This window comes from Pollachius pollachius, assembly GCF_949987615.1.
Source record: "Pollachius pollachius genome assembly, chromosome: 4".
Lineage (NCBI taxonomy): Eukaryota > Metazoa > Chordata > Actinopteri > Gadiformes > Gadidae > Pollachius > Pollachius pollachius.
In genome coordinates this window covers 22280868-22307448 of record NC_136937.1, presented here as the reverse complement: position 1 = coordinate 22307448, position 26581 = coordinate 22280868, and the positions used below count along the sequence as shown (strand labels likewise).

Here is a 26581-nt window from a genome sequence, read left to right as displayed (position 1 = left end):
CCTCGAACTGCGACAACGCTCCATTTGCACCAGGTTTCTTGGCAAGCATGCAGCGTAAGATCTGACGACCAGTTGGCAGTTTGGCACCGGTGATGATGCCATCCCCACTGGTGATGCTGGGGCCCAGACCAAAGACCAGGCTGCGACTGCTAGTCTGGCAGGGACCAGTTGGTGAGAGCAGCATCTTAGGAGAGCTGGATCCTGGGGTGGATTGTGTTGTGCAGTGCCTGAGAATGAAAAGGATACAAGCTCAAGGATAGTGTTTAAAATCATATCTTACCATACTTAATATCACACAATTATGATAAACCATTCTTGTATAAGCCTCAAATTTTTCTGTACATAGTCTAACTTCATCATAACTTACTGTTACATCACTACCAGAGTAGCTAGCTGTGCTTGCAAATATACTTGTATTTAAAATGTTAATTTACTGTAACAACTACAATGCTACTCTCAATAAACATGAGACATCTATATTCTGAATATGACATTGTCCACTCTAGAATACTGTTGATGTTAAGCTTAATAGCCTAGCTAACATAGATAGCAAACTGTTGCTAGCTAACGTTACCTAGATGTAATGAGCACCAAATCCTATAAACATGGCTTAAATGACTTATGATAAAATAACTATACAAAGACACAAATACAGATATGATAGGAATATGTAATAATACATACCCAACACAGAAAGATCACCTCAAACAGAAAGATCACCTCAGTTTTCTTGAGCTGTAGTATTGATTACCTCAGATCTCCATGGCAACCATTGAGCCCTGTTAACCACTTTATCCAACAAAAACAGATGTGCGGTGGCGCCCCTAAATCATCATGTACTGGAAAAATATTTTGCATGTGTTGTTTCTACATATATTGGAACACTTTTAGCACCCAGCCATATCAAAATTCAAGAATTGTGTTTTTTGATGCACCCTAACGGCCACCCATGGCCGATCAATCATTCATTCCTTTCAGCGAGTGGCCGGCAACACTTATCTAAAACACCAGGCGGAGGTCAGCACGCATTGACCCCATAGCCTCTGGTGTCGTGTTGACTTCTAACTCACCCTCTGACCCCAGACTCCCTTGCGCTGTGCCAAGTCCTAGATAAGAGTCCAGAGGTGTTTTTAGATGCTTTATACCATTAGATATATAGGCCTAATATTTATCATGGTTTACCTTAAAATATAATCATTAATTTCTTCCATAGTAACTTGGCCCCTTATGTCGACATATGGGGCCACACTCCAAATCAGCACGCCTGAGTTTCCATTTTTTCAAAGGCGAGCAGGATACCTTGTGCTCGTTTTACACTGAATATAAGTTTTAGCCACTGGGGGATGATAGGCAGGCTAGGAGAACTCATATTAATGATAGAAAACCTCATAAAGTGAGATTTTCATGCCATGGGACCTTTAACACAATGCCATTTAACTTTTGAGCTCCAGCCAACAACCTTCTCTACTGCTAGATCCAGAATTGCTTACATAATGACATTATTGACTGACAGGGCATTGGTCTGGGCCACAACAATCTGGCATTCTGGACCCTCTGGTTACAGGGTCCAGAATGCTCTGATCTCATTCTTTTTACCAATGAAATACTGCACATTTTTGACCAGAGTTTCGGATTATGCAATCTCTTTCCATACTTTGGCCGCGGAAAGTGGCTGTAATGAGACGGCCCTTGTCACCACTTTCTTAAATGGCTTATCTGACTGTTTAGCTGCAACAGAGTGTCCTAATGATATTGAGTCTATCATCTTCCAGTCCATACTTCTGGACAATCGTTTCAGAGAGCGAAGACGGGACCAGACCAGCGCCCAGCAGCCGAGTTTTCAGAGCCGATCCACACCTCTAACCCCTCTTTGAGGTGGAACTGGAACTGGCCTGCTACCACTGAGACCACGCAGCCAATGCAGATTGGATGAGCACTTCTCTCTCAGGAGAAGAGGGATCGGAAACGAAGAGAGAGACTGTGTATCTTGCATTGTGGTAGATCAGGACATTTCGGAGCTTCTTGTCCCGACCTCCTGGGAATAGATCCCGTCCAGCCGTGGGAGGTCCGTGACGGGGGTCACTCTTTCTCCCGAGCACCCAGGCGCAGGAGTCTACCTTTCAGTGACCTTGGCTTGGGGAGTGCTAAGCTACTCCTGTCAGGCAAATATGGACTCTAGTGCTGCTGGACATTTTATTGACAATACCCTCGTTCAAAGACTGAAGGTTCCCCCAGTTGCCTTAGAGACTCCACTTTCTGTTTCTGCTTTAGATGGCCAACCTATAGTTGATGGCAAGGTTACTTCAGCCACCATCGCCTTCGTGTCGGGAACCACAATGAGAATATTTCCTTGCATGATTCTCCAGCATTTATCTTTTTGTCCTGAGTTTCCCGTGACTGAACCATCACAATCCACATATTTATTGGTAGACAGGGTCAGCCCTAGAATTGGGCCCAACTTGCCATGCCACCTGCCTCTTTTCAAGTCCTTCCCCTGTGCCCAAGTCTCCAGATCCTTCCGAGCTAAGCAATGTTCCCATCGAGTACCTGGACCTGAAGGAGGTTTTTAGCAAACAAAGGGCCTGCACACTTCCACTCCATAGATCTTATGATTGTTCCATAGAACTCTTGCCAGGATCCAGTCCTTCACGCGTTTGGATCTTCTCGCTCTCCTTGCCAGAAAGGAAGGCCATGGATGCACATGCACTTCCCTGCTGGTGCAGGTTTTTTCTTTGTGGGGAAGAAAGATGATGGATTGCGTCCGTGTATAGACTACAGGGGTCTTAACAGAATCACCATGCGCAACCGATACCCCCTTCCATTGATCTCTAAAAGTTATTTGATCTTCTACAAGGTGCCACCATTTTTTCTAAGCTGGACCTTCGTAATGCAATAATCCCCTCATCTGCATCAGACAAGGTGATGAGTGGAAAACAGCTTTAAACACCCCCTCTTATGACACACATTATGAATACCAAGTGATGCCATTTGGACTCACTAATGCCCCAGCTGTTTTCCAGGCCCTTATAAATGATGTTTTGCGTGATATGATTAACCATTTTGTGTTTGGTTATTTGGACATTTCGATTTTTTCCAAGTCACGTCACAAGCACTGTCAACATGTGCATCAGGTCCTACAGAGACTTCTAATGAATCACCTCTTTGTAAAACTAGAGAAGTGCAAATTTTATGTCACTGAGGTGGCTTTTCTGGGGTTCATCATCAAACAGGGCCAGGTTCTGATGGACCCAAGGTAGACTTGAGCAGTTCGAGACTGACACGTTCGAAGGACTGTGAAAGAGGTCGAGCAATTCCTTGGGTTTGCAAACTTCTACAGGAGATTCATCAGAGGTTTTAGTTCAGTGGCTGCCCCTATCTCCTCACCAAAAAAAGCGCAGCACCTTTTGGATGGACTTCTGAGGCAAACCAAGTATTCCGAAGGCTCAAGGAGCGTTTCTCTTTGGCTCCTATACTGACAGTGCCTAATACCTCTCTGTCATTTATTGTAGAGGTGGATGCCTCCAGCATGGGTGTTGGAGCGTTCCTGTCTCAGCGCTCGACTGATGGGAAGGTACGCCCATGCGCCTTCTTGTCCCATCACCTCACTCCCACTGGGACAAGGTATGATGTTGGTGACCAGGAACTTCTGGCGGTTATGATGGCTCTTGAAGAGTGGCGCCCCAGGCTGGAGGGGGCCTAGCATCCTTTTCTTGGTTTGGATGGACCACCGAAATCTAGAGTACCTCCAGCAGGCCAAACAACTGAATCCTTGGCAAGCTCGTTGGGCATTATTCTCGGTCACTTTGACTTCACCCTATCCTATCAACCTAGTTCCAAAAATGGAAAACCTTATGCCTTATCTAGGCAGTTTCTGCCTAGCAACCAGGGAGAGGTTATAGGGCAAATATCACACCGAAGAGGATTGTGGAACGGCGCTGAAGGCTTGGGGGCTCGTGCTATTGCCATTGGAAGAAAGAGGACTGGACCTGTATCTATCGTCGGCACTGGTGCTGTGAGTACTATTCTGACGGTGAAGACTAAATTAGTGAGTGTGTTTGCTACTAAATTCTCCCCAGATCTGGAGGCGGAGACACTTTCTAAATATCTTAAAAGCAAACTTATCAAAGTGGTCACCTGCCAGAAAAATCACAATGTACGTAGCGGGTTTGGATCTTTGAAAGTGACTGCTGAATGTAATGACATCAGTGAAATGTACACTCCGGAGCTGTGGCCTGAGCGGTCCCTAGTACGGCGTTATTATGAACCACGCAAGGCCAGTGCTGTTGGGTCAAATAATGTGCCTCCCGTAGGAGAGGTAAATGTGGCCTCCGGTGTCATATTCAACAATATGAGTATGTCCATTCGGGAACTTTCTTACAATTACAATTACAATTAGGGCATTTAGCAGACGCTTTTATCCAAAGCTACTTACATCGGTTAATAGACACTGTTGCGTTAGACATTTCAAATATTCACCGGAGAAAAACACACACAGCCGCCATCAACTCTTTGGTCGGGGAACTACTCGGACCGTTTATTCTGCGCATGATCACATGACATTAAACAGTGCACCCAGGCACGCATGCTCATATAATCACGTCTATGTGTAGGCTATTTAACATGGCTTTGCACCTGCACTTATATTCAGTAATATACTTAACACTCCCACTCAATGACATGTTCATAGCTCCCTCTAATAGTAAACAAAACAATTTTTTTAAATTTTTTTTAACAGAACTCCAGAATATAATAATATATAATAAACATTTGGCTCATTGACAATGTTAATAACAAAATAAAAATTTTACATCTGTCAGTACCCCTCACTCTCCAAACAAATACCTTCTCAAGCTTAGCCTTCACCACTGGTTTGGTAAGGACATCAGCTACCATGTCTGCAGTAGGGCAGTATTCTATAGCTATTTTCCCTTCTTTGTGTGCAGACCTTATAAAGTGATACTTTATATCTACATGTTTGCTTCTCTGTCGACATACTGGGTTCTTTGATAAAGCTATTGCCCCCTGGTTGTCCTCGTATATCTTCACTGGTACATGCTGGTTGCTGCTGTCTATTCCTGCTAGTAGTTGTACAAGGTACATACTCTCCTGAGTAGTGGCTGCTAGTGCCATATACTCAGCTTCGCAAGTTGACAGTGCCACTGTAGGCTGTTTTCTACTTTTCCAAGATATAGCTGGACCATTTTCAGTTAAGCTGAAGCAGTATCCAGTTGTGCTTCTCCTGTCATTTTGAATCGGCTGCCCTATCAGCATCACTATATCCCTCAAGTTGTAGGTTTTCATCACTTTTCTTGAAGTGTAGTTCTTGGTCTATAGTACCTTTTAAGTACCTGAGTAGGTGTTTGGATGTAGCCCAATGTTGTTGTTTTGGTTCCGCTAGGTATTGTGATAATTTACTCACAACCCAGCTCAGGTCAGGTCTAGTACATGTCATAATGTATATCAGGCTACCTACTATCTCTCTATAGCCTGTTGAGTCAATAACTTCACCCTCAGTGTCAAAATGCAGCTTCTGGTCACATGGGGTTGATCTTGGTCTGCATTCAGACATTCCAAACCTTATCAACATCCTCTCTATGTGTCTCTTTTGAGTCATTTTGATCTCTCCTTCACTCTATTTAAAGTCGATACCCAGGAAGTGTTTAAGTGGACCCATATCCTTCATCTTAAACCTTCTCTTCAACATCTCTTTTACACCATTGAGTGAGGTGTTGTTACTTGCCGCTATGAGTAAGTCATCTACCCATACTAACAGAATCACTTTCTCTTTCTCAGATTCTCTGCTGTAAACACAATGATCAGCCCCATTTTGCACAAAAACATTCCCTGTAAGATGATCATGTAGTAACATGTTCCAGTTACGCCCGGACTGTTTCAACCCATACAGTGACTTGTTGAGTTTACATACCAAGTGTTCTCCTGTTTTTGACTTGATTTCAAAACCTTCTGGTTGTTCCATGTATACCTCTCAGTCCATCGGAGCATGGAGGTAAGCAGTCTTCACATCCATTTGATGTAGGATGAGATCTTCTTTTACAGCCACCTGCAGCAAAGCTCGGACAGAGGTCATGTTGGCTGTTGGTGAAAAAGTCTCATTATAGTCAATCCCTTCCACTTGGCCATAACCCTTTGCGACATATCGGGCTTTGCATGTTTCAGATCCATCTGAACTCTCTTTTACTGCATATACCCAGCGACCTCCCACTGCTCGCTTGCCCCGTGGGGCAAGCGAGGGGGTCAGAGTAAAAGTCTCATTCTCTGTTAAAGAGGTCATCTCCTCTTCCATTGCGTCAGCCCACATTTTTGACTTCTTAGAGTCCATAGCCTCTCTAAGTGTTTTAGGTTCACCATAAGTCACTCTGTAGAAATAATCAACATTTTCATCATCATCATTGTTACACTCAGCTTTACACTGGTACTCCTTTAAGTGGTCTGGAGCCTTCCTTTGCCTGGTAGGATACCTGCTTTCTTCCTGTTCTATCTGAGTATTATCTGTCTGAGTGGGACTTGTCTCAGCAGTCTCAACACTGGGTTCTTTACACCCCTTAGGTTGTTCCTGACCCTGGTTGGCTATCTTTGGTGGTGTAGCTCCATAACACTCAATGTTGTCCCCCATGTCATGATCTGTCTGAGTCTGGCTATCTGCGTTACCTTTGTTGATGGATTTTACCAGCCTATGTTTAAGGACTTTTCCTGTCTCAGGATAATAGACATTATATGATGGGCTATATTTATCATAGCCTACAAAGATTCCCTTTGCACACCTAGAATCCAGCTTCTTCTTATCCTGCTTGTATGTGTAGCATTCAGAGCCAAATATTTTCATATTAGAAAGGTTAGGTGTTTTTCCTGTGAAAACACGGTAAGGTGTCTGCTCTAGTCGGTTACTGTAACACCTGTTACGGATCTGAGCTGCTGTCTGTACAGCATATGTCCATAATTGCTTTGGGAGGTTACTCTCCAATAGCATGCATCGTGACATCTCAAATAGGGTTCTCCAACCCCTCTCTGCAGTTCCGTTCTGATGAGGAGAGTAGGGTGCACTAGTCTCGTGCCTTAACCCTTTACTCCTAATTAAAGATTGGAACTCCTGCCCGGTAAACTCTGTACCGTTATCAGATCTTATGCACTTTACTTTTCCATATGGAGCTACATCTGCTATGAATTTTTCAGTAGCTTTTGTCGTGTCACTCTTTACTTTGATAAAGTATGGAAAAATCATCCCACTGTGATCATCAGTAAATGCTACAGTATATCTGTACCCATCTTTATCAGCTGGTTCTATTGGACCGCATAGGTCTGTATGTACTAATTCTAGTACAGTTGTAGCTTTTGCGTCTGCCTGTCTGTTTCTGTTTTGTGTAAATTTGCCCTGTGTGCATATTTCACAATTTGTATTGGACTTGTCATGTTTCCCTTTTATCACCATCCCTTCTACCACCTTTTCTAATTTTGAAACATCATCAAAATTACAATGACCAAGTATCTTATGCCACGTTTGAATGTCAAAACACCCCTTCACTTCATCACTGTTTTCATCTTCTACTGTACTAAGGTAATACAGCCTACCATACACATCCATTTTGAACTTGGTACCGTCTTTGTGGATCAGCCAGTCATCATTGTTCTTGAAACGAAACTCGGCTCCGTTGGCTGTCGCCGCTTTGACTGAAAAGATGTTCTGAGGAAAAGATGGGATGTAGAGTGCTTGCTTGAGCCTCGTCTTCACCCGTCGTCCCACGCTGTCCAGTAGGTAGACTTCGGCGTCTCCCCTCATCTTCGCCATCCCGCTCACCTTGGTTCCATCGGCAAGCTCGATCGTGTGGTCTTCGGGTCGGAAGCTCTCATCAACTGTCATGAACTTGTTGGGGTCGTTGATCATGTGTGTTGTGGCGCCGCAGTCGACCATGAGGCCCTTCTTGTTTCCTTGTTGTGTCGGACAGTCACTTATTTTAAAGAAACAGAACGATGTCGGCTCTGCCTCCGTTTCTCCATCAGCTTTCTTCACATACTCACGGTCTCGTCCTCGGCCGCGCCCTCTGCCTCGCTGTGGTGTGTCCCATTTTCGTTCTTCCCTTCTCGCTTGGAATCCGTCATGACATGTCCTTGCCATGTGTCCCTTTTTACCACATGTGTAACACTCGACATCAGCCAGGTTAATTTTCTTTCCTCTTCCTCTTCCACGTGGCCATGTTGCGCCGCCAGTCTTCATCACGTTGTCTTCTTCTACATTTCCGTCACTCTGCCCATATTTTTCAGTGCTCTCATAACTTCTGAGTTTTGTTTTAAACTCGCTGACCGTTACAATGTCATTTGTCTGGGTGATGTGGACGACGAATGGCTTATATGTATCAGGTAGCCCCTTTACTACCATTGCTATCTGAAACCCATCACTAATATGCTCGTCTGCTCTTCTTAATGACGTGAATATAGTTTCTGCTCGAATTATGTAATCAGTTACCGTTTCATTGCTAGCCTTATGGAGCGAGGAAAGTTCACAGTACAAACTCACGACGCGCGGTTTGTCCTTTCCCGCGTAGTGCTCGCGGAGAATCTCCAGCGCTCTTCTTCCATCACGTTTTGCGTCCCTCATTACCAAGGATAAACTCTTGTCATCTAGGCATTGCACCAGCTCTGCATATACCTCTCCGTTCTTGGTCTCGGCTTCTGCGAGGGCTTCTTCGTCTTCCCCGTCTATCTTCGGGTCCTCCGTGATGACTTCTCCGAGGCCGCGTAACTCCATGTGCGCGAGGAACCTCGTTTCCCGTAGCTCATAGTTTTTCTCATCGCCGTCGAATAAAAGTCTAAACCATCTTTGGCCTGCATGACTGGGCCCATAACCTGTTACGTTAGACATTTCAAATATTCACCGGAGAAAAACACACACAGCCGCCATCAACTCTTTGGTCGGGGAACTACTCGGACCGTTTATTCTGCGCATGATCACATGACATTAAACAGTGCACCCAGGCACGCATGCTCATATAATCACGTCTATGTGTAGGCTATTTAACATGGCTTTGCACCTGCACTTATATTCAGTAATATACTTAACAGACACATTGAACCACCAACAGCAGAGTCAACCATGCAAGGCTGTCAACTTGCATGGTTACAACTATCGTGGCATGTGCTTGGGGATGAGTGCAGGGGATAAAGCTTGTCGCATTGTTATTGACAGTTTGCTAGAGGAATGTGACATCTTATGCCGGCAAGAGACTTTTTTACCTGTCCAAGAACTGGAAAACCCTTTTAACCCAAAATTCCTTGGAGTGAGGGAATCAACAACTGATCTCAGCACAACAGTAGTTAGAGGCAGGATACCAGGGGGAGTGGCTGTGCTTTGGGACAAAAAACTTGATGCTGTGATGAAGCCAATTAGGCTGGATGTTGATTGGTGTATTGGTCTACAATATACATATAAAGATAATAGTTTTGTTATCCTAAATGTATATACACCATATGAGCCTCGTGAAAATGAGGAAGAATATCTTAACAGGCTGGCTTTTATCAATGCTTTTATACAAGATAACAATACATCCAGTGTATATGTTGATGGGGATATGAATGCTGATATTGCAGACAATAACTCTGTATTTGCTTACCACCTGGCCCACTTCTGTGAGGAAAACGATTTTGTTTTGTCAAGTAAACTGCTGCTGCCCATTGACAGTTACACATACATAAGTGAGGCCTGGCACACTACATCTTGGCTTGACCATTGTATTAGTACAGCCGATGGGCATATGACTTCAGGCAATATGAGCATAAGGTATGGGGTGGCAGTGACAGACCATATACCCCTTGCATTTACTGTAAATGTTGGTGATATTCCAACAACAGTCAGTAATGAAAGTGCTTTGAATAATGAGTTCACTGCAAAATTGGACAGGTCATCTCTCACTAAAGATAACTTGTTGGCTTATTATAACAACACAGACAAACATCTAAGTAATATACATCTGCCTAAAGAAGCTATCTTGGGTAAAGATGCCAATTGTAAGAGGGTTGAGCATAAGAGAGACCTCTGTTCCATGTATGACAATGTGGTGTCAGCCCTTTATGATGGTGGTAAACCTTTTTATAAACATGACACGCAGAACAAGAAATCTAACATTAGACCCGGCTGGAATGAACATGTAGTATGGGAGAAATTAACCATTACTTTTTACTACTTTTGCAAACTACTCGGCCTTGTTGTTGCTTGTTCAACAATAAAGTCTTACTTGCTCCGGACTCCGCAATTCCTCATGCTCTCTTAGTTAGTTGAAGTGATAGAATTTGGTTATTTTCTACCACATATTTGGCGTCACGAACAGGATTGAAGAACAGAGACAGCCCAGCTGCTGGGCTGCAGGACGGGGTGCGAACGGATCATACAACAGAGCTAATCATAAAAAAGGTAAGCTACGTTCTTACCATATATAGGAAAAGTTGTTTGATCTGTTCCTGCTCCGTCCGAAAGCTGAGCAAAGGGTCAAGTGTCTCTTCAAATTAACGAACCATTGTTTTAGAAAAAGAGAGAGAGAAAGAAAGGAGCCCTGGGAAGGATTGACGTGTGCATACTTATCATAAATGCTCTGTGGTCTTAACTAACTTAAACACTTTGTGGTTCTCAATTGATACGGGTTGTTGACCTACTGTTAAGTCCTGTGACTGTCTTGTAGAAGAACAAATTAGTGGGAAAGTTCCAATAGGACAGGGCGAGCCAGCCCCTAGATCTACCCCCAGAACGGGGACTCTGCAGTGAGGTAGCTTTGTAGGGATCTTCTGACAAAATCCTAATCATAGTTTTGTCAGTTAGGAATTCAGAGTTGTTAATGAATTCACAGGTGTTTTTTTTTTAAGAAAATTAGTTCATTTTTTTTTTTTATTCTGATCTCGGCATTTAGAGAAAACATGTTTCTTGTTATTTTGAGTAAATATGTTTCTTGTTTGAGGTACCGATTGAGGTGATTTTTAATCCTGATCTTTGCATTTTGAGAATTTCTTGTTTAATGTCCTGGTCAAGTAATTATGTGTTCAACCATTATTTTGAGAAAATAAGTTTCTTGTTTGAAGTGCCGTTTGAATGAATTTTATATTCTGATCTTGGACCAATTAAGGTGGTGATTTTTTTTTTTTGTTATTCTCATCTTGGACCAATTGAGGTGGTGAATTTTATATTCTGATCTTGGACCAATTGTGGTGGTGAATTCAATTATTATTCTGATCTTGGACCAATTGAGGTGGTGAATTTTAATTCTGATCTTGGCGCTTTGACAAAATAAGTTTCTTGTTTAAAGTTCTGGTTGAGTAATTATATGTTAGACCGTTCATGTTTTAAGCCAAAGGCCAGCTTCAACGCTCAACCTTTTTTTTTAAATTAAAGACGAGTTAGTGACTAGTTCAAGTCAGCATCTTGTACAACAAATGTGATAGTTTTTACGATACGCTATAAAAGGTTTCATAAATCATTTTGTTTCTGTATTCAAGCTGCGATAGGATTAAGTTACCTCGGAGACTTGTACGGCCCGTTTTCTTTTAGTTTATTCTGTCATAAATGAATTAGACAGACAGAGAATAATTACTTTTGTCTGAAGTAAATGTGTAAACCTTCCTGGATTTAAACATTGCTGCGCTGACTCAGACTGTGAGCAGAGAGGAGCAGAGGGTGGGGGTCTAGGGAGCAGGACTAAATATAGCCCAGCACATCCCAATCGGCATAGAGGAGAGTGCGAGCGCCGGGGAGGAGAGCACATTCAAAACGGCAGAGATAAAATAGAGATAAATTAAACTAACGAGTAGAATAATCTCAAATAAATTGTGTTAATAATAGTGTTTTAACACCAAAAAGACGAATATGGCACTGACAGCAGTAGAAATTTTGGGTAGAGACCATCCATTGCTCAAAGATGAGAAAAAATAAAAACGATCTCTGAGAAATGGGAGAAGAGGACGGCAAAATCAGGCACTATATGGCCCGTGGGAGGGAGTTTTGATGCAGTGATGTGTAGGGACTTGGAGGTTATAATAAGAAATTACAAAGTTAACAGAAGCGGAGTAAAAAAGAGTCAGTAAACTCTTTTTGCCTTTGCTTTTGTTCTTAATTTGCTATTTTATTTAATTAGAGAGCGAGAGTGTGAGAGAGAGAGAGAGAGAGAGAGAGAGAGAAAATGTATTTTCACTGTCCTGAATAGATTATTTATGTGCTTGGATGGGCTCTGTACTTGGCCCCGGAATGTAACCTGTGGAAACTTCACCCATTTCCATTAAGCTTTATGTCGTTAGAAACCCACTCATATTTTTTGATGGATGTGCATCATTTCCTTATTTTCCGCTGAGACAGGAGCGATCCGTATTGATCTCTAACACTTCCTGTTTTAAATGACGCAATATGACGATTTTTGCGTCATCTAAAACAGGAAGTGTAAGAGGGGAGGATTCTCGTAAGACTACAAGCACTAGGGTGGGACTTTAATATGTGAATCGGTGGGACCGACTGATGCTACAGACGTATTAGATCAGTACCAGTGGGTGGGACTTCACCAGCAGAAACTAACATCCACAGCGTCTGAAGCTAAGCTAACGGACGCTGTGGAGAAAACTGAATTAACGACAATGGCGGAAGGTGCTGGATCTGATATAGAAGATGGGGATTTCAAAGATCTGATGCTCGAATCAGATGTTCATGGCTACCTTTACGAGCCGCAATATAGCGATGAGCAGCTGAAGCTGTTAGAGGAACAGGAGGTGGCTGCTGCGGCTGCTACACCCGAGGCAGAAGACCGGCCTGTCGCGAACGAGGAGCCTGAAATGGCTCGAGCTGGGGCGGATTGGTGGTGCTGTCACACCAAAATTGTACCGGGGGCGAAAATTGTACATCCTACGTAATCCGCGTCGGATCATTACGTCATCGTTCGACGCGATTGTCCGTTGCCAGGCAGGTTTCAAAAAACCTTTGCGCTCATCAAGAAGAAATAACATAATACACATAGCACTTGTTTTTACTTTATATTTGTAGTGTATTGAATTTAGCTGGTAAACTGAGTGTTTGAAGTGTATCGTAGTTTATATTTGTATTGTATTTAATTGTTTAATCTAATTTAGCTAGTAAACTGAGTGTTTAAAGTGTGTCGTAGTTTATATTTGTATTGCATTTAACTGTTTAATCGAATTTAGCTAGTAAACTGAGTGTTTAAAGTGTATCTTAGTCTAGCTAGCTTGTTAGTCTAGCTAGCTTAATGTAATTTAGATAATTCATACTTTGCACGTGACGTCACGACGACTGGCTGGCGGGCAAGAACAACGTTCTCTAGCAACTTTGTAACCTAATCAAGGATGTGCCAGGACGCCGCCAGTTTTACCATGCGAATGAAAGTTGGTATTTTGAGGTGAAAACGATATGCCAGAAAGTTGCTGCGCGATTGGATGTATTAACTGCCGAGGAGTGAAGCCGGGGTTATGTTTTTACCGGATCCCATCTGAAAATGAGAAAAACTATTATTGTCTATCAGATTAGAATTTACCATAAGTAATATATATTGTTTAATTGAGCATTAGAATTACGATTATTTCAAAATGAAAATAACCCTCCCTCTGCCGTCATGGGGATAGCCCGTGTTGCCAGATTGGGCGGGAAATCTGCCCAATCTGGCAACACTGGTGGAGGCGTCACTAACGCCTCGTGCCCACTGCACCATCCGTCAAAGGACGTCGGAAGGCGTGGCTGACAGATGGGGGAGCTTTCCAGGGTCGTCAGAGGCCGACTAGTGTCACAGTGCTTAAATTTGCATACGCAATCTAATTGGATGACGGATCCGTCGCTGCCAAAAAAGTTGAACATTTTTCAACTTTTTGACGGCACCGACGGATCCAACGGAACGGACAGATTGCAATGCATTGCGCGTCCGTCCCCATTCAAAGTCAATGGGGATTCGTCAACAGATCCGTAAACGATTCGTAAACGATCCTAAGCAGTTTTATTTCATAGTGCAGCAAAAAGATCCGCTGCGCAGGAACTTCATAAATGCTTGAGAAAATGTAACTTGACGCTACCGCATTACTTGGTCAATAAAAGAGCTACTTAAAAGTTATTTGATTCAGAAAAAAGCTATTTGTGGATCGTTTTGCGGGTAGCTAGATAGTACTCACTCAACTTTGCTTTGATCATGAAGATATTCCCGTTTTTCACCTCCCATATGACAACGTTGTTAATCCACCCACTCTTGAAAAAAAGTTAGCTATCCGTACTTTTGTAGGCTTTCATTTTTTGTGCGGTATAAGGTGACGAATTTTTCTATAAGATAAATGTAAATATCTCCAAACTCCACGTCTGGTCGAGACGTTGCCAACTTCAAAGCAATGAACACATCAATTAGTGCTGTGTATGGATCACAAGTTTCGAGTATGTTTATCTTTTCTTTATCTAATTTGAACAATTATGTTCTAAATAGTTGATTGATTGCAGTATTGGAAATCTGCAAGGCTGCAATTCCCCTGGCTGGCTGCTGTTCGTCGCCATTTTGTCGGCGTCTGTTGCCGACAAAATAGGCACACAGTGTTGCTCCATAGGCACACAGTGTTGCTCACTGTGTGCCTATGGACACCGTCTGCTGCAAAGAATTTCAAAGATGTAGATTTTTTCTGGACGAAATCTCTGAATCAGACGAGGACATGGACGTATGTGTTGTGGAGCATCCTAGTTTCACACCGCATATGGACAGCGGTGTCCTGGACATCTATTTCAGAATCCCGAAGGTGAACTGGAAACGTCAGCCAAAGCCTGCAGGCACTAACGGACGTCTGACTGTAAAGTGAGTGTTTTTATTTTCTTTCTGTTACTATCGTGGCATGTTAACCGCATAAAGACCATCTATCGCTAAATGTGTGCTCAATGTTTTGTCTAGACAATATCGCCTAACAGCCTACCGACACTTTCTGGAATGGGTCGACCATCCGACCAAAATATCCCGCTCCAGACGGCCAGTACTGCGGGCACCAAGAAGTTGACGACGCTCAGGAGGAACTATACGTTTCATTGTTTACATTCATTTTTGTTTGTATTTCTTGAAATAAATGGTTCGAATTCACGTTGTTGTAGTCTTTAGTAGTGTTGTTCCAAGTGTGTATTCGAGAAATAATATTATTGGACGACCAACATTTCACAAGTGGAGCTACTAAGCTACTGTTGCCTTAAATGAAAATAGCAGAATAACGGTCAAAAATCTTTTTCATAAAGTATTATGAATCTAAATTGCACTGTTAGTTGCATATCAGTTACCTCCTTTCAAGTTTATAATGTTGAACTTTGGTGCAGACAGACAGTTACATTTTATTTTTTATTCACAAATGAAAGAATTGTCATGGGTAGACAAATAAATAAACAGGGTAAAACTAAATAAATTATAATATATATACAGTACAGGGAGAATCTAAAAAGGCACTGCTGGAGGTGTCCCAGAAGAGCAGAGTAGAGAGAGATGGAGTTGGGTGCTATGGAAAGAGGTCTCAGAAGCGGCTTTGGAACAAAGTTGTAGCAGCCTCCTTGGATGGTTAAGGTACAGGGACAATGTTGGGTGACAAAGCCGGTTGTGGCAGTGGATTGAGGAGGTTGGGACTTTGAACTTGATGTTAGGGTCATGTCTTCTGTTCATGACCCTCTTGATTAGATGTCCGATAAACTGGGTGGTGTGTGGCGTGAAGGTTGTTTCCAAGATCCATTGCTTGGACTTCTTGCAGGACAACCGTTTGAACCGTGGTTCTCCTCTAAATGAGAAGGAAATGATTACACAGAAAATCTGAATGGGGATTTGTCTAGTAGACTTCTTTCCCCAGGAATTGATTAAACCTTTCAGCGACATATGCCCATTGAGTTAGCTGTGAACTTTCTAATTTTGGTTATTATATTATTCAAAGAGCACATGGTAACACACCTGTCACTGTGGTGGCTTGTTTCCTTTTCACAATGTTTTCATTGTGCTCTAGGATAGCGAGGTAGCACCTCTCCCTCATTCCATCATATGAGAGCCTGGCGTTTGGAGAGGTATTTCAGGAGAGCACTATGAAAGATCTCCAGTGGCCCTGTGTGCAATTAAAAAGAGAATGGATAGGACTAATTAATAAATGTTCTTTAGTGTCGTGGAAAAATCAATCATAACTAAAATATACAAATTACAAATTACTATTCACATTTAAAGGAATTGTATACATTCTCCCTTTATCTTAAGATACATCGCTTCCTCTCTCTAACTGAGACAGGTTAATATAGTTCACATTTGCATTCCCACTGGAGCCATTAAGTCTGATACTGAGGTCAGGGCAATCGACTGACTTCTTTGTTGTGTAGATGCCTTGCAGCCTTGAAGACATGTCCGTTAACTTGGCCGTTAATATGCGAGAGAAAAAGGGCATCTATTCTCACTAATTGACAATAATCTTTTCACGCCAGTCCTTTACACCTTCATCTTCTGATGAGGACGCCGATGTGGGGGTGAGGGTTGACTCAGGCTGATAGCTTTCGTCGGTTTCACCAACTTCAAGGCTACTGGTATTGAGGCCTGGTGACTATAAAACAAAGAGGTTTATTTTCAATGTTAAATTCCACAAATAACAGTAGTTTTATAATTCCATTAGAGACAATATGCTGCACAAACTTACAAACTGTGCTTGGCCAGAGGGAGGATTCTTGACTGGTGTTGACATCATTGGTCCTGAACGCTGACATCATTGTGCCTGAACGCGTTCATTGAACGGTAGTTCATGAACTCGTTTATATTTTGGGCGAACATGAACTGAACGTACTGTATTACTGCCTGATGAACGTTACTGTGAACTCGTTCATTCTGGTGTCTGTGAACGGCACCCTCACTTGGTTTAACTTCGTCCAATATGGGGGTTATTTATCAACACGACATATGCGCGCGCAGATCGCCGTGTTGTTTGACCGGTTGCCATGGTAATCTCCGTGTGGTTAATTTGCAGTTGCGGTGTTGCCAGCTTACTATTACATTAAACTGTAATCAGAAAAGGCGGTTATATGCTATATACCCTATAGTATCTGTCGTATAAAGGCTGGGTCAAATTTCAAATTATAAATTTGTACACTTTATCTTGAAAGTATAGACTGGCGCGATTCCCATTGAAACGAATGGAGCGCTGATTATTCTTCAAAACGAGAGCTGTTAAATTGTGGAAAATGAATTAAACTGTAATCAGACAATGCGGTTATATGCTATAGACCCTAGAGTATCTGTGGTATAAAGGCTGAGACGAATTTTGAATTATAAATATGTACAATCCATAACGTTAGCTCTCTGGCTCATAGTTCAGCGGACTAGAATACCTCATAGAATCATTGCCTGTTGGCCGGAAACGGAAAGGGGGGCTGTTCACGTTTGGTTGTAGTCTTTTCGCTCGGTTCTCCGTCTCATCAGTAGGGCTAGAACTGAGCGAAAAGACTACAACCAAGCGGAAGTGACGTACAAAGCTGTTCATCGTGATGCATGGTGGGAGTTGTTGTCTTCAATCCACAAGCGCCAAAAAGTCACTTTCTGCCATTTCTCGGTCAAGACGGCACCAAATTAGAAATGTATTTTATTATTCGACTACATATAGGACCCAATGTCAATTCATATTCATGTTTCAACCGGTGAAATTCCCCTTTAAGAAGAACTATTGTTGATTGCTGAATGCAGCAATATATATATATCCTCGTGTGCAAGCTCAACCTCTTGTTGTAATTAAACCCATAAGTATAATTTGGAAACCGCAGTCGATAATGTAAGTTGACTGCTGCATGCACTCAAGGCTACGTTACGTTAGCTTGAAGTCTGTGTAATGCTGTTTAGGCTACTCAAGGCATAATTTATCTTGCTTTGCTAATGTTGTTCTTTTTCTTTCTTAGACGGTATCAGCTTCCTGTGTTGTCCAGGCCATCAGACCTAATTAACCAGCACCAGATGGGCAGTACCGTGGCTACCAGGCGACAGTAGATGCTCCAGATGAGCTGTGACTATTTTGACTCTAGCAAACGCACCCTACACATTTTATTTTTGTAAATAGTTCATATTCTTTCATGAATAAAACTAAAAATTCATGTAGGTTGTTGTGATTTGTTTACTAACCCAAGTGCTATTATACTAAGGTAGGCCTACTGTATAAGATAAACACTTATTTCAACTGGGGAGAAAAGGTTGAGTACAAATGCTTGATATGCTGAGCTACTGTAATATGCAAATGTTTTTATGCTGTACAGTAATATACTAATGATGCGTTTGAAAAAACAAGAGCAGAAGTCTAAACTTGTCAATGTATCACATGGATATGTCTACACAAAGTTTGCTCGCGCTTCCACTCGCGCTAGTATAATGGGTCCTTCCCCTTCCAAATGGAAACAGGCGGGCGGTGCAGCGAGCGCAATGCACTGTGGTAGTTTGAGGGTTGGTTACTTTGAGCCAGAGAGAGCACTTTCTGCCTTTTTTCGGGCTAGGATGAACCGATTTCAATTTTATTTGCCTTATTATAATACATAGAATTATTTACTTCATATGACCTTCAGATCTCCACTGGTGAAGTATCCCTTTAAGTTTGAGCAACAAAGTGTAAAGACATTATGAAAGGCTCAAGGAAGAGAGTAATATGACATTTTAGCAACAAAGTGTAGTCTTGTGGTGGACTCAAAAAATAATTCATAATACTGTGGAGTGCAATAAATGAGGAGACAAAGAGACAGAGATGTGTCGAGTCAGCTTTATGCTCCACTTTAATATAAAACATCACCTCAAACGGACACACCACGTGAAACCGGAACAGCTATCCCATAACCCTTTCCCTTAAAGGCACAGTCCCTCCTCCTCTTAATCTTACTTGTGGGTCACCACACAGGCCCCCCCAGAATTCACCAAAAATAACAGGGCCAGACCGAACAGGTACCCCAAAGAGAACACAGGACACCCACTAGTGCAAAACAAAACAGACCAGCTCATAACAGTCCCTAGAAAAGTCAACGTATAGGGGGCGGACCAGGCGGCCAGAACGGCTGCGCTTAACAGGAGAAGGGCAAAGGGCAGGGGCAGGTGTCGAGGCTGCCGCAGGGGGGCGCCCTCGCCGTGGGGGCTAGGCCAGCTGGAGCGGTTTGCCAATATCCACATGAGCAGGCTTGAGACGGTCTAGAGACAGTCAGACTTGAGACAGTCAGAATCACGACGTATAGCCACCTGCTCAGGCCTGCCCCCCATGTCACCCTGACGTAGTGGAGGACAGGGGAACCACTTCTGGCCACCTGGTGGTCCTGTCCACCATGGGGAGGAGGTAGGTGTAACCACAGGAGGGGGAAAGTGGGCCCATCAGGTCCACATTCACATGATCAAAATCCCTCTGGCACTTTGAAGGGTGCCAAGGGGGCCTTGGTATGACGAGTCACCTTTGCACGCTGGCACACCACACAGACAGCAGCCCAGGCCCTGACGTCCTTCCGCAGACCCGGCTAGACGAACCTGGCCCCCACCAGCTTGGCAGAGGCCTTCACCCCCAGGTGGGAAAGGCTGTGGATAGTGTCAAAGACCTTACGCCTCCAGCCAGCAGGTACCATGGGGCGCGGTTGGCCAGTGGAGACGTCGCAGAGGAGTGTAGCGTTGGTCGTGCCAAACACCACATCTACCATGAGCAGCGCCGTGGGGGCCGTCCTGTGGGCTTGCACCTCAGAGTCCGCAGCCTGATCCTCAGCCATGGCTGTGTAGTCGAGGCCCAAGTGGATGGACCCAGTAACCACCTGGGAGAGGGAGAGGCATCCGTAGTAAGAGCAACAGGGGCAGACGGAGATGCGTGCGCCAGTAAAGCAGCGTTGGCCAACGCGGTTTTGGCAGCATCGAAGGCATCAGTCATCTCTGGGGACCAATCCAACACGTCCGCTGGCCTCCTGCCCCACAAGGTGTCGTACAAGGATCGCATGAGTTGGGCCGCATGGGGGAGGAAACAGTGGTAGAAGTTCACCATGCCCAGAAACTCCTGCAGGGAATTCACAGTGCGCGTGGGAAACTGGCGATGGCGTCCACCTTGGCAGGGAGTGCAACAGCCCCCTGCGGGGTGACGTGGTGACCGAGGAAAGTGATGGACGTTCGGCCAAACTCGCACTTGGCCGGGTTGACGATGAGACCATGCTCACTGAGCCGACCTAACAGCTGCCATAGATGTGTCAGGTGGTCGTCTGCGGACGCACTGGCCACGAGAATGTCGTCCAAGAAAACAAACAGGAATGGCATGTCCCACAGCACAGAGTCCATGAGGCGCTGAAACGTCTGCGCTGCACCCTTGAGGCCGAAAGGCATCCGTAGAAATTTGAAAAGGCCAAAAGGTGTGATGACTGCTGTCTTGGGGACATCCTGCGGGCGGATGGGCACCAGATGGTAACCGCGCACCAGGTCCACCTTTGAAAAGATGGCGGCGCCGGCCAGGTGGGTGGAGAAGTCCTGTATGTGCGGCACTGGGTACCGGTCGGGGGTGGTGGCGTTGTTCAGGCGCAGAAATCACCACAGGGACGCCAACCGCCATCAGCCTTGGTCACCATGTGCAGGGGGGAGGCCCATGGACTGTTGAAACGGCGACGATGCGGAGGCGCTTCATGGTGGCGAACTCCTCCCTGGCGATCGCAAGCTTGGCAGAGTCGAGGCGCCGGGCTCGTGCATAGACTGGGGGGCCATCCATGGTGATGTAGTGCTCCATGCCATGTTTAGCCACCGCCGATGAAAACGTGGGCGTGGTGATGTCAGGAAACTCAGCAAGCAGGCGTTGATACAGGTCCCCGGTGGCAAACGTGTTCGACAGACAAAGCGCCGCCACCCCTCCCATTGTGCAGGGGTACGAAGCAAAAGAAAGGGCGTCGATCAGGCGGCAGTTTGTAACATCCACCAACAGTCTGTAAGCGCAGAGGAAATCCTCCCCCAGGAGTGGCGCAGACACGGCGTCCATGACGAAGTCCCAGCTGAGTCGCCCGCTATAACTTGACCAAGTGTGGAGGAGTAACTTGTCCAACAGGCCTGCTATCATATGTAGTAAGCCAGTAAGATACTGTGGGATTGGAAGGACTGCTTCCTAAATCTTCTAAAGTTGCCTTTTGTTAGACCCACTATGCTTTGAAATAGGACTAGACCCACTATGGTCTGAAATAGGACTAGACCCACTATGGTCTGAACGTATAACAATATGATTTGTGTTAGTTGAATGTGCTACGAGTGTGTGTGTGTGTGTGTGTGTGTGTGTGTGTGTGTGTGTGTGTGTGTGTGTGTGTGTGTGTGTGTGTCTGTGTGTCTGTGTGTGTGTCTGTGAGCTTGTGCATGATGTTTTCCTTAACGGTTTTGAGAGTAACATCAATGACATGGTTTTCCCTTTCAAAATAGTTTGTTCTCATGTTGGTCTATTTTTCATGAGCAAGTCACGTGCTGCTTCTCATTTCCGACATCAAAGAAGGGGTCCGCCTATCAGGAGGCAGCGCGACGACGAGGCCACGTGGGACGCATGTTTCCACCGCAGTGGAGCGCGGCGACTCGCGAGCGCAGCGCACAGAAGACGGGAGCTCCGCCTCGCGCCCCACAGCACAGGTCTCGTGAGTTACCCCACCTCGTGGAACTCCACCTCGCGCCCCGCCACACAGGTCTCGTGAGCTACCCAGCGTCGTGGACGACTGTCTTCTGCTCTTTTTGTTTCGCAATTAGAACCCGCGTGTTTGCAGAATCACGACTTCGAGCGAAATCGACGTGTGGAATGCGTGCGTTTTTTCGCGCTCGGTTTTTGTTGCCTCAAGCGCTCACGTCGGTCCTCCTCACACCTTGGACGCCGCTTACTGACGGCTGCTGCCCCACTCCTGCCGCTGCTCTCCCCCCTCCACCCACCTCACTCCCTCTGTTGCTACAGAGTGACATACCGCACTTGTCACGCCCTTCTGTGAGATTTTCGGAGTGCCGACGTTAGTTTAACCTCGCGGTTCACACGATGTCAGACCCCCCGCAGAGCCCTGATCCGGCGGTGGTCCACAGCCCTCCCCCGAACCCAGCTCTAGTCCCGGACCCCTCGGTGCTGAACGGAAGGTGCGAGCAGGCAGACAGCGCAGAGCAGCAGCAGGAACCCACGGGGGACAGTCCGGTGGAAGGCTTCAACATGGACCAGGAGATGAAGATCACGGACAGCATAGAGGACCAGGGTGGGTCAAACTAAGATAATCAGTCCAAAGTGGTACAATGTTGACCGTAAGGAACTGCATGAGACCGCTGGGTCGTTGATACAGTTGTTTTAGCTGTGATTGTTCATCAAATGGATCAATGTAGTCCATTCACACCATACAGACATTGATTGTAGATGTCAATGTCGGTGAGGCTTGACTCTTGACATCACTGTGGAAACAGATCAATGCTTGGCCATTCTGTTCAGTGTTGAAGAATAACTGCCAATATCATTTAGTTCAGCCTGTTTATGTTCAATTCTGGTCAGTTTTTGACACACACACACACACGCACACACAGGCACACACGGGCACACAGACACACAAACGCACACACACATACACACACACACACACACACCCTAGTCACCTAGGCTAGTCACCCTCATAACAACACTTTTCTAACGGTTTAATGGTTGGGTTTTTTAAGTAACCCCAATGTGTTTATTGTTATCCCGATAGTTTGAGAGAGTTTTCAATAACATTGTTAATTGAATAGCTGGCTCCACATTCAGACCACACCCGTCTGCGTTAGACGTCCTAGTGTTTAATATTGTTCTAACGTACAGCGGAGCATGTGAGCTCTACATAAGTAATAGGATTACTGTAACTGTAATACCATCACTGTGAAAAGTAGTAATTTGATTATGACAGCGTTTATTTTTTAAGTAGTGTACACAAGTACCGGATCCGGAAGGCTAAACACACACACGCGCGCGCACGCACGCACGCACGCACACATACTAAGAATGATGACGATGGTAATGAGGAAGATGGCGGTCTGGCCTCCACAGGTCTACTGGAGAGCAGCATGCGTCTGAAGCCCCACGAGGCCCAGAGCTATCGCAAGAAGGCCCTGTGGGTGTCCTGGGTGTCCATCGTGGTGACCATCCTGCTGGCCATCGCTGCCTTCAGTAAGTACTGCACCCTCCGGCCACGTTCCAATACACAGGCCCTGTTCCATTTGGACGTTGTCCCCTATGTAGTGCACAAATTACAGGGGGTCACCATTTTGTAGTTTGGTGCGAGTTGTAAGTACTTTAAGGTACTTAAAGGTGCTGTAGGTTCGATTTTAGGGGCTTTTTAGGGGCTCAGCGGCTTTTGAATATTCAACTGGCACTTGAGCATGGAACACATTTCTGTTGTTTGTGTTCATGCATATAAGAAGCCTTCTAAGCTGATATCTTATAATGCAACTAGTCCTTTAATCTCCAGACGTTGATTTTGTAATATTTCTGTTAGAGCATATAATAAAATGGTTTCAAGCTGACTGATCATTTTAATGGCCTTGCTGGTTTTATTAGAAATCTGTAGTTCACAGGAGATAATCAGTTCTAAGATAAAAAATATGCTATTAAACAACAGCGTTGGAATTTAAATATACTCCATTTGTGTTGATTCTACATTCAACATTTAAATATCCATTATTACAAGCTTCAGCTAGAAGAAGATAGAACAATGATTAATGGTGATTAACATTAATAGTGAGACTAATCACACAAATGGACTCCTGCTGTTCTCCAATGCAACGACAAGGTGCTAGTTTCAGCTCCAACGAGATGCATGACTCTGGAGGGCCGAGGCGTGTTCGTTCTCCACTGCACTATAGCCGACCGCCACCGGAATGCACAAACACCTGATAAAGACAACACAAAGACCCAGATCAAAACTCTGTTGGACAGTGTTGCTTCAGTGGATTGTCGCTGGGTTGACAATTCAGCTCTGCGTTCCACCCCTTTAGGCTGTTGTTGTTGTCAACTTCCTATGGAGTCCCAATCGAGACCAACAGAGTTAATGAGGTAGGCTCCACCCCTTCGGCAGGGGACTGGGTGATAAAGCAAACAGACCCATTCCAATAGATTGGTTTCACCTGATTGGTTGATTCCGTTTGGCGGGCTAAGCTGGTAGGCTGCTTGGCCAGACTGATCAGAATTGACCAGATAGACAAATGAACACTCTAAGTCTTTTTATATTAGTGTCTAGTGTAATATCTTTACCATTATCTGAATGTCTGTAGAATCCCATGGTCCAGAATGACCCTATGTTGAATTGAGCCTTTGTTGAATCAAAACCTTTTATACCATTACAATTTCAACCTTTGGATGTTCATAGCTATCAAAGTTAAGTAAAATAAATAAATAATTGTAGCCATCAAATATATATAAATATATGTTGACCATAATTAAACCCCAGGCTTTACGCTCCTCTCTTGTCTCTACATAAGATCCTCAGGCTCTAATCTATATTTAGTAGCAGCAGTTCTCCTTTCTCTCCATACTGTCTACTTGATGTGTGTAGTTTGCCTGCAGTTATAGTTTGATGTAAACTGCATGCCAGCCTGGATCTGGTTTTCTTTTAACATTTTTTTTTACTCAGTCTCTCTTGTTCCCGGGCGACATTGAGGAGAGTCACCATGGTTACGGAAGGGATGAGGGGTTCCTACGTCACTTAGTCTGACGGGCTGGTGACAGCGATGACTGGTACACCCCCCCTCCCCCTCTGGGGTCCAAACAAAGCAGGTCTGACACATGACCTGAGCTTGTTTCACTAGTCTGGTATATTAATATAGTTGTTAGGGATGGTTAACTCCCAGCCGAGAGGTTCTGGGTTCAAGCCCGGAATGTCAACAATCTACCGGTAGTGAGCAAGATGCCCTTAAAACCAACCTGCTGACACATTTCTAGAATGCATTCTATCCCTTTTGGACAAAAGTATCTGTGCTAACCGTGAGAATGCAACAATTATATAATGACTAACCAAATACATGCTAAAACACTCACCGCACCCACGCCCAGATCTCTTGTTTAACTTGACAAACTGTAAACGAACAAACCTCAGGACACACAACTGTGAGTTACTCTGAGGATATCCTGCGGTGGATCTAGGCTAATGTCAGCCATGGGAAGAGAGAATGAGAGAGAGAGAGAGAGAGAGAGAGAGAGAGAGAGAGAGAGAGAGAGAGAGAGAGAGAGAGAGAGAGCTGGATGGATGGACAAGACAGATGGATTGATCAACATACTGTCTGTCTGTCTGTCTGTCTGTCTGTCGATCCATCCATCTGTCTTGGAGGGATAGATAAACAGACATACAGACAGAAAGACAGATAGACAGACAGACAGAAGGACGTATAGACTGAGAGATTGATCGATATATGATGACAGATGGATACGTCGATGAGAAGATGGATAGCTGGAATAGAAAGACAGACAGACAGATGGTTAGAAGGTTCAACCAAGATGAACATAAAGATGGGGTTGTTTTAATCATACAAACTTAAAACTTCATTGGCTTCATCCAACTTGATGATGTCACTGAACTTCTGTCCTGGGTGAGAACACAGCAGCATAGTGTTGATGCTCAACCACGGCCCTCTCTCTCACTCTACCTCTCTACCTCTCTCTATCTCTCTGTCTCTGTTTTTTTCTATCTCTCTCTCTCGCTCTGTCACTCCGTCTCTCTGTCTCTCTCCCTCATCACCTGTTCCTGCTCCCTGAATACGGTCAGGCCTGCCTAGGGAAAGATTTATGGTCAGAGTATAACACACACACACACACACACACACACACACACACACACACAAACCATTACCATTTAACAAACACAGGTGCAAGCGCTTGTTTCTGTTTGTTGTGCATGTTCACGTTGTCGCTGCAGCCGTGTGTGAGAGAGAGAGAGTGTGTGTCTTGATTGTGTGTACATGTGTGAATTCTGCAATTGAAACACAGGTGCATGTCCTTTTGGTGGTTGATCATTTATGCAACCGGAGTGCAGAGTAGCCTTTGAAACATTGTATCGCAGTATTGGGAAAAATAATGGTTAATTTATTTTTGCATATCCGACGTATTGTCAATGACTCCTATCTTCCTTTTCCTATATTGATCAGAACAAGTGGAGTAGAATGATATAACACCAGTCAGGCCCTGCAGCACAGTGAAGCACACACACACCAAGACGAAGCACGGCAACAGAATCCATGACAACGGTTGTTGCTGTAACGAATCAAACAAGGAGACCCCTCTTGTGGTGGCCCATGATAATGAGACCAGAAACCGTCTAATGGGAGAGTGAGATAGACATAGAGAGAGAGAGGGAGAGAGAGAGAGAGAGAGAGAGAGAGAGAGGGAGGGAGGAAGAGAGAACGAGTAAGAATGAGAGAGAGGGATAGAGTGAGTGAGTGAGAGAAAGGGAGAGATAGAAAGAGAGAGTGAGAGAGAAAGAGAGAGAGCAGTTCTAAGAAAATTTAAGGACAAGCAAGTGTGTGTGTGTGTTTTTGTGTGTGTATTAGCGCTCGTGTGTTTGTATGGGTGTGCGTTACATTGTGTGCATGAGTGTGTGTATGAGTATGTGTGTATTCGTTTGTTTGAGTGTTTT

At 44.5% G+C, this 26581-nt stretch overlaps 1 protein-coding gene across 1 annotated transcript in view; it reads left to right on the top strand.

The window, feature by feature from the left end:
- Positions 1-22148: 22148 nt before the first annotated feature.
- LOC307074126 (transmembrane protein 163a) overlaps positions 22149-26581 on the top strand; it is a gene marked incomplete at its 3' end in the record, with an annotated part of 28940 nt that continues 24507 nt past the window's right edge. Inside the window, exons 1-2 of the mRNA XM_079734136.1 lie at positions 22149-22192; positions 23005-23124. Of these exons, the coding sequence (XP_079590262.1) occupies positions 22150-22192; positions 23005-23124 (163 nt within the window). The 5' untranslated portion in view covers position 22149. The remainder of the gene's footprint in view (positions 22193-23004; positions 23125-26581) is intronic.